This window comes from Cannabis sativa, chromosome 2, assembly GCF_029168945.1.
Source record: "Cannabis sativa cultivar Pink pepper isolate KNU-18-1 chromosome 2, ASM2916894v1, whole genome shotgun sequence".
Lineage (NCBI taxonomy): Eukaryota > Viridiplantae > Streptophyta > Magnoliopsida > Rosales > Cannabaceae > Cannabis > Cannabis sativa.
In genome coordinates, this window is record NC_083602.1 from 53,804,046 (window position 1) to 53,812,914 (window position 8,869).

The 8,869-nt window shown below is 31.2% G+C and overlaps 3 protein-coding genes across 3 annotated transcripts; all 3 read left to right on the plus strand.

Moving 5' to 3' along the window:
* Nucleotides 1-2,005: 2,005 nt before the first annotated feature.
* On the plus strand, nt 2,006-2,863 carry LOC133034369 (uncharacterized). Its single transcript, XM_061109441.1, has 2 exons — nt 2,006-2,331; nt 2,398-2,863. Exons 1-2 carry the CDS (start codon nt 2,006-2,008, stop codon nt 2,861-2,863), a joined length of 792 nt encoding a protein of 263 aa, XP_060965424.1.
* Nucleotides 2,864-3,846: 983 nt separating this feature from the next.
* Nucleotides 3,847-4,760, plus strand: LOC133034995 (uncharacterized). Its single transcript, XM_061110614.1, has 2 exons — nt 3,847-4,336; nt 4,433-4,760. The coding sequence occupies exons 1-2, from the start codon at nt 3,873-3,875 to the stop codon at nt 4,527-4,529; spliced, it is 561 nt and encodes a 186-aa protein (XP_060966597.1). The 5' UTR covers nt 3,847-3,872; the 3' UTR covers nt 4,530-4,760.
* Nucleotides 4,761-5,497: 737 nt separating this feature from the next.
* Nucleotides 5,498-7,583, plus strand: LOC133034370 (uncharacterized). The gene is made up of 5 exons (XM_061109442.1): nt 5,498-5,588; nt 5,683-5,927; nt 6,016-6,089; nt 6,447-6,546; nt 6,625-7,583. The coding sequence occupies exons 1-5, from the start codon at nt 5,498-5,500 to the stop codon at nt 7,456-7,458; spliced, it is 1,344 nt and encodes a 447-aa protein (XP_060965425.1). The 3' UTR covers nt 7,459-7,583.
* The last annotated feature ends 1,286 nt before the right edge of the window (nt 7,584-8,869 follow it).

Below are 8,869 nucleotides of genomic sequence, written 5' to 3' on the forward strand. Positions count from 1 at the left end.
CCACCATCCCGACGCACCACCGGTTATTTTAGGTAAGTATTGTTTTTTTTTTATTATTTTATATTTGTTATTATATAGTTTTAGGTTTTAGATTGGTTTATATAATGTATATTTAAATTTCGAATGTTATATATGTTAGGTTTTAAATAATTTTTGAGTTTATAAATGTAGGTTTTTATATAGAAAAATCTGTGTGTATATATATTTTTGTATATAAAATTGGGTATATTTATATATAAAAATATGTTTATCTATATTTGTGTATATATAATTGGGTATATATATAAGTTTTGATTTTTTTTTATGTGTATATATACTTTATAAAAACTGTATATTATATATATATATTTGTATATAACAGATTATATATATATGTATATAACAGTGTAGTATATATATTGTATTGTATTATTATGTAAAGTATAAAAACTGTACATTATATATATATATATATTATACATAACAGTGTAGTGTATGTATTGTATATATTAATCTGTATATATATTATATTTATATAACAGTTTAAACATAATAGTGTAGTGTATATTTTGTATATATTTATTTTTTTTATTTATATATTTGTGTATATAAAATATATAGTATATGGTTTTTTTTTTGAAGAAAATATATAGTATATGTTAATGTATATATAATTTATATATTGTAACAATGTTGTATATTGTATTGTTGTTATTTGTAGGTTTTTTAATTAATTTTAGTAATTAGTAATATGTTATACTTTTTGTTTTCAGATTGGTATTATTAGTAATTTGTATTTATTTGTATTTGTTTATTTTATGTTAGATTTTATTGAAATTAAATTAATTTGTTGTTAAGTTTGCTAAAATTTGAAAAGTAAATTTAGCAAATTTAGAATATTGAAAAAAATTTAAAAAATTAGAAAAAAAAATATTAGTTTATAGCTTAATATATATATAAAATGATTTTTTTAATAATAATAATTAGTTTTTTAGTAACTTAATAAATAATATAAATATTAAAAGTTAAAAAGATTAATTAGAAGATTTGATTTATTTTTTTAATTTAAATTAAATGGATTAACTTTTATTTGAATTTTAAAAAATAATTTTTTTTGTATTTTTAAGGTGGTAAAAATTAATTATTTTATATTTATTTTAATTTAGAAAATAAATTTATTTTTATATAAATGATAAATAATTCAAAATTTTAGAAATTAAAAATTTAAAATTTAGTAATTTAATGAATTTTTATAGTGTAATATGCAAAATGAATTTTTTTTATAATATAATTAGTTTAAATTTTGATAACTAATTTTAAGTTTCAAAAAATAATAATTCATTTAATATTTAATTATTTTATATTTATTTAAATTTAGAAAATAAATTTATTTTTTTTATAAATAATAAAAATAACACAAAAAATTAAAAATTAATAATAAAGAACAATAATAGTTCATATTTATAATTATATTAAAAATATATCATAACTTTTGTACTCATAAAATTTCATAAGACTTTACAAAAATTTAAAAATTAATAATAAAGAACAATAATAATTCATATTTATAATTATATTTAAAAATATATCATAAAATTTGTATTCATAAAATTTCATAATACTTTACAAAATTCATATTTATAATTCTATTTAAAAATATATCATAACTTTTGTACTCATAAAATTTCATAAGACTTTACAAAAATTTAAAAATTAATAATAAAGAACAATAATAATTCATATTTATAATTATATTTAAAAATATATCATAACTTTTGTACTTATAAAATTTCATAAGACTTTACAAAAATTTAAAAATTAATAATAAAGAACAATAATAATTCATATTTAAAAATATATCATAAAATTTGTACTCATAAAATTTCATAAGACTTTACAAAAATTTAAATATTTAATACTTCATTTGTCGTCTAAATTGTAGATGGCGACAATCGATAAGTCTTGGACCAAAATCAGAAATCGTGGTTGCCATGAATTTTGGAATGGTCTACAAGCCTTTTTAGCAATGGCATCAGAACATAAGGATTGTGATGGACGAATACGATGTCCTTGTGTGAGATGTATAAATAGTAGGTTTGAAAAAATAGATAGGGTTAGAGCACACGTATTTGATCGAGGTTTTATGCAAGGATATGAGAAGTGGATTTATCACGGGGAGCCTGAGGATGCCGTCGTTGATGTAGCATTTGCCGATGTTGAATCAGAGGATGAAATGATTCTTATTTTAGAAGACTTCTTTCCCTCGACAACTGAGGAACCACAAGGAGAAGATGAACAACCAACCACAAACCCACAATTTGATGACTTATTTGAGGAAATTGAAGCTGAATTGTATCCCGATTGTGATTGAATTTCATCTCTTAACTTTTTAGCAAAGCTATTGCATTTAAAAGTTAGGGGAAAAATTCCTAATAACATCTTTGAAGAATTATTGAAGCTCTTAAAGTTTGCGTTTCCGAAGGAAAATAATATTCCATCAACTTACTACGAGGAAAAAAAGAGATTGAAGAAATTAGGCTTGGGTTATGATAATATCGATGTCTGTTTGTATAATTGTTGCTTATTTTATAAGGAGAATGCATCCAAGGAGGCTTGTCCAGTTTGCGGAACTAGTCGTTGGGTTACTTCCGAGAACGGGAAAGGAAAAAAAGTTCCTTGCAAAGTCATGCGATACTTTCCGTTGACACCTCGACTTAAAAGATTATATAGTTCGAGGATTACAGCGAAAAGCATGATATGGCATCATACTAGAAAATCAAAAGATGATGGGGTGTTGCGACACCCAGTCGATGGTTTAGCTTGGAAAGACTTTGATACAAAACATCCCGAGTTTGCAAGGGACCCAAGAAATGTTCGACTTTGATGGATTTAATCCATTTGGCAACATGAGTCTTGCATACAGCATGTGGCCAGTGGTGTTGGCTAACTATAATCTAGCACCTTGGTTATGTATGAAAGATAATTATTTTTTGCTATCTACCCTAATTCCTGGTGCAAAATCTCCAGGTAAAGACATGGATATATTTTTAAGACCTTTGGTGGATGAATTAAAGGAGTTGTGGAATAATGGGGTAGCAACGAGAGATAGTTCGACCAACTCGATGTTCACCATGCGTGCTGCGCTTTTGTGGACAGTGAATGATTTCCCTGCTCGTAGTAGCTTGTCTGGGTGGAGTGGTCAAGGTTATAAAGCTTGCCCTACTTGTAATGAAGACACGACGTCCATTCGAGTGATCGGGAAGACATCATATGTTGGTCATCGAAGGTTCTTGCCAAGTAACCATGCAATGAGAAGGGATACTCGATTTGATGGTAAAGTTGAAAGAAGACCTCCTCCAAGACGATTTACTTGTGAAGAAATATTATCACAAGTTAATGCTCTCGAACCCCAAATTCCCGGACATCATGAAAATTTTGGGGGCGTGAAACGTAGAAGAGTTGCAGAAAATTGTAATTGGAGGAAAAAAAGTATTTTCTACGAGTTGGAGTATTGGAGCACGAATATTTTAAAACACAACATTGATGTCATGCATGTTGAGAAGAATGTGTGTGATAGTCTCCTAGGAACCATCAATGGGAGGCTAATGAAACCGCATGCTCCTTATGTTTTGACTCGTGAGAAAAGACAACTTTTTTGTCAGTTTGTTAAAGGAATAAAGTTTCCCGATGGCTTCTGTTCAAATTTAAAGAGCAAAGTTTCTCCAGATGAGTCTAACATTATTAGGTTAAAATCCCACGATTGTCATGTCATTATGCAGCGAGTACTAGCGGTTGGTGTCCGTAAATTTCTACCTCGTGACACTGCAACAACTATTACTCAGGTGTGTAATTTTTTTCGATAGTTATGCTCTAGAACTCTAAATGTAAAAGATATGGAGGATGCTCAAAATAATTTAATTCTGTTATTGTGCAAGATGGAATTGATTTTTCCTCCAGCTTTTTTTGACATAATGATACACTTGGTATTGCATTTGCCTGAAGAAGCGATATTGGGTGGCCCGGTCTTTATGAGATGGATGTATCCTTTTGAAAGGTACATGAAAAAATTGAAGAATTATGTGGGAAATAAGGCACGTCCTGAAGGGTCAATTGCAGAAGGTTATGTTGCTGATGAGGCAGTAACCTTTTGTTCAATGTACTTTAAAGGGTGTGAAACAAGATTTAATCGGCTTGATCGAAATGAAGATGCGCCTTCTGTTTGTCGCTATCTCTCAGTTTTTAATTCTCAATCTCGTCCTTTAACTAGCGGACTTATCAAGCCTCTTGATCATATCAGTCGTGAAAAAGCTGAGTGGTACATTCTTCAAAATTCTCCTGAAATCCAAGCTTACTTAGAGTAAGTTTGTTACATTTTTATAAATTATTTTATTAAATTTTTAGTTTTTATTTTCTATCTCCCTCTATTGTATCTTGACATTATCATACTTCACAGTGAACATTTGGACAAGATCAGGCATGAATATCCTAATGGTAATCACGATATCTTGCATAGGCAAACTTTCCGTTCGTGGTTTCATAAGAAGGTATAACGACAAAATTGTAAAGTTTTAATTCAATCATTTATATTCCTCTCATATTAATACATTTTATGTATTTAGATATATGAGTTGCACAAGCTTGGAACTTTACAAAATGGTGATGAGTTACTCGCTCTCGCTTCCGGGTCCGATTACTTAGCAACATTTTACGAAGGTTGTGTAGTGAATGGTGTTCGGTTTATTGCATCAAAGCGAGACCAAAAGCGGAAGACACAAAATAGTGGTGTTATTCTTGTTCTTTGGAACTGAAGGGTTTAATTATTACGGCACACTTGAAGATGTAATCACTATATCTTATACTGGTGCATATACAGTGTCATTGTTTGAATGTAAATGGTATAACACTAATCCAATAAGAAAGAAGACAATCACTGAAAATAATATAACTAGTATAAATACTCGTGGATATTGGTATTAAGATGAACCGTACATCCTTGCTAACCAGGCGAAGCAAGTTTTCTATCTTGAAGATCCACTCAGAGGTCGCGATTGGAAGGTTGTTGAAGATATTAGCCATCGACAAATTTGGGACATTACTGACAACGAAGATGAGACTGATGTAGATGTTGTTAGTGATTCTAACTCTGCCAATTTTGTGTTGACGGTTGATCTTGGAGAGTTGATTATGCAATCGAATGAACCTCCAGTAATTGTTGAATCGTCCGATCAGTTAGTGGATTCTGAGATAGAGAATAATGAACTTGATGAAAATTATGTTGCTGAAGAAGTAGATGATTTACTAGTTGAACATGTGGAGGATGAAAATATAAACTTAGTGAATGATGGAAATGATAGTGATTCTTCAGTGTAACTTTTATTTTGTAAACATTTGTTACTAAAATTTTTTACAATTAAAGGACTATTTAATTTCTTTCGCATTAACATTTGTGTGATATTTCAATTATGTGTTTCACATTTGTGAATTCTTACATTTTTTTCCGTCTTCAAAGTAAAGTAAAATGTCAGCTACGTTAGCGACATACCACGGTGGGGATGGTGATGGCAGGGATCCCCCTGATCCTTCTAGGGTACCGTCGTCTTGCGAAGCAGGTTTTCATATTTTTTCAAATCTACAATTGTTCTGAATATAAATAGTGAATGTATGATTTACTAATAAAATTATTTTTCCCTCGAATATATATAGTTCCACCTCCGGTCAGAAAGGGTCGTGGGGTTGCCGCAAACGCTAATCTCGAAAAAAAAAGGAGAGAAGCTGGTAAGCCCTTACCGGTGGAGGTAGATCTTGAAACAGGCAAAGTTGTTGGCACTGAAGCAAGCAATTATGTTCGATTTCTTGGCCAACAAGTAAGCATGTTGTGCCCGGGTGGTCATCTAAATTTTTCTGATGTACCCCAACAATACAAGGATCAAGTGCTCAATCGAATTAGAGTGAGTGATTTTTAATTATTAAAAGTTGTAATAATTTTATGTCCTCATTTATAAATTAACATAATTTTAAATTACTTTTATTACATAGTACTACTTTGATATCGATGGGAATCCCCATCGAGACCTACTTATGGGGACTTTATACTCGGTGATGGCGGAGCGGTATAGTGAGCGAAAGACACTCAGACACAAGCATTTCAAACAACATTACAAAAACCGTAAGATTGGGACACAGTTCTCAAATTCCCCCTGACTACTTGAATACCGAGACTTGGAAACCGGTTTGCGAATTGTTCGTTAGCGAGGCATTTTTGAATCGTTCAACTAAAAATAAATCGAATCGGCAACTAATGAAATATCCAACAACGCAAGGCACAAAATCGTTGGCGTCCATACGCCACGGAATGGTATGTATTAATTCTTTAATTGTTAAATATTTCATATAAAAAAAAATTCTTTAATAGTTAATAATATTTTTTTTCTTATAATAAACTAATTTAATTGTTTATATTTGTATAGGGGGGGTCCTCCTGGAGAGCATGTAGTTGAAGCATGGAAGGAGATCCATGTGAAAAAACCGTCTGGAACTTTCGTTAATGAATTAGCTGCAAAAGATTATGTAAGTGATTAAAATGATTTATTATTAAAATTTATATTTTATATTAATTACATATTCTAATAATTTTGATTTAAATAGGAGGAACTGATCAAGGAGCTTGATAGGAAGCGACTGGAACGACAATCCCAGAGCGATACTGGGACTGAATCTGAATCTGATACTGGTTATCAGTTTGACGTTATGGAAACAGTTCTAGGCCAAAGATCTGACTATCAAAGAGGCGTGGGTAAAAGGCTCAAGGGCAAAGGAAAGAAACCAATCCCTCAAACTCAATCAACGGTGCCTCCCCAACCAACTACTGAAATGATGAGCACTGTGGCAGATATATTCTCAGCTATGTGTGCCACTTGGGGGGGTAATTTGACGCCTGAACAACGTGCCCAAATATTTAACCCACGCTTTGACAATTTCATTCAAACGTATAGTCAGTCGCAGTCGCCTGGTGGTTCGTCTTCTCAGAGTCATGCCGCTCCTCCGGAACAGCAACAACAACCTCCTTCGCAACCACAATTTCAGCCTTCCTCGCAACAACAATTCCAAAATTTGTCACAGCAGCAATTTGAAAATTTTTTGCAGCAGCAACAACCCCAATCTTTTCCTCAGCAGTTTCCTCAGCAGCAACAACAGTCTGCTCCGCCAATGGGAAATCAGTTCTTATACCGAACACCGTCAGAGTCTCCTCCGCTCGGCTCAAACTTTGCTGATTTTGGATTATTTGGGAGTTCATCGCAGGAGAACCAATTTTATTCAACTCCCATTTTCAACCAAGCTGAGCTCGGTAATTTAACGCTGGGTTTATCATCAGACCAAGCGTATGTGCCTTCTCCGCCACGGGCTTCGGGGACTCGTACCGAAAATAATCCAGATCAAGACTTCATAATTAGAGACCTGAATGAAGATGTTAATGAATAATTTATTTATGTTTTGTAATAATTTAGTTTAATTTTGAGACAATATTTTATTAGGATTAATATGTTAAAGTTAATTACTTTGGAGACAATTTTAAATTATTAATGAATTTTATTAAATTGTTTTAATTATATTAATTAGATTTATTTATTAAATATTTAATTATTTATTTATATATATAGGATTAATATATAAATAAATTTTTAAAAATAATTATAATTTTTTTTTATTCTGGGGTGTTGTAGCGGCGGAGCAATAGCGGTGGGACCCGCCGCTATTGCCCTGTGTCAGTCTCGAAACACGAAACTGACACAGGGCAATAGCGGCGGGGTCCCGCCGTTATTGCTCCGCCGCTATTAATAGTATTAGCGGCGGACCCCGTTTTTGGCCGCCAATACTATTAATAGCGGCCAAGCAATAGCGGCGGACCAATAGCGGCCGAGGTCCGCCGCTATTGCCCTTTAGCGGCCAGTTTGTGGACCAATAGCGGCCGAGGGGCCGCCGCTATTGGTCCTTAATGTTGTAGTGACATTCTTTTCTCTTTAATGGTATAACATCTCAATATTTTGCCACATAAGAACATCTCTAATGATAAAATTTTAGAAGATAGATGTTTTTGGTGAGGTGGACATATTATGTGGTAAAATATTGAGATACACAGTTTACACTTTTTTTTTTCAACAATCCCTTAATTAAAGCATTATTATGTTTTTTTTTTCAAAAAAAAAAAAGCATTATTATGTTAATAAGAATAGTTAAAATGTAGTGTTGGACTTTTCGAAGTGATTGGTCAAACGGTGGACACATTATGAAAGGGAGAAACCTACAAGTGTTGGAGACAACACTTCAACAATTACTGCGCTCTCTCTTGTCGTTTTTTGTCACCCTCACGTGTAACATATCCAATATACACTTGCTTGTCTCTCCAATGAATTTTTTCAATTTTTTTTTTAAAACGGGTCTCTTGAACGAATTGAAACACAAAAATTCACTCACTTATACTTTCAACATATTTTTTTTTCTTTAGTAAACTAATATCTTTAATGTAGATTTTTTAGGTGACATCTAAAAGGGAAAAGAACTACAAAGATATTTAAAATTAAATATAACGGCAACTCTATTTTGAACTTAATTTAGAGATTTGGCATACAAGTTATAACGATTTTTATAATAAAAAAATTATATCATGAAAATATATTGTTTATTAATATGAAAATTTTCACATATTTTGATACTACATCCATTCTTTTTATTTATATTTTGAAGTGGGATTAATAAAATGAGTTTATAAGGGTTATCTTTTCAAATTTAGCTTTCGAATATAGTTCTTTTCTATGTAATAGTCACAACTTTTTGTTGCGGATTAAAATATATCAAAACGGCAAGTTTATGTGGCGTTTGGTCGGAAGAAATA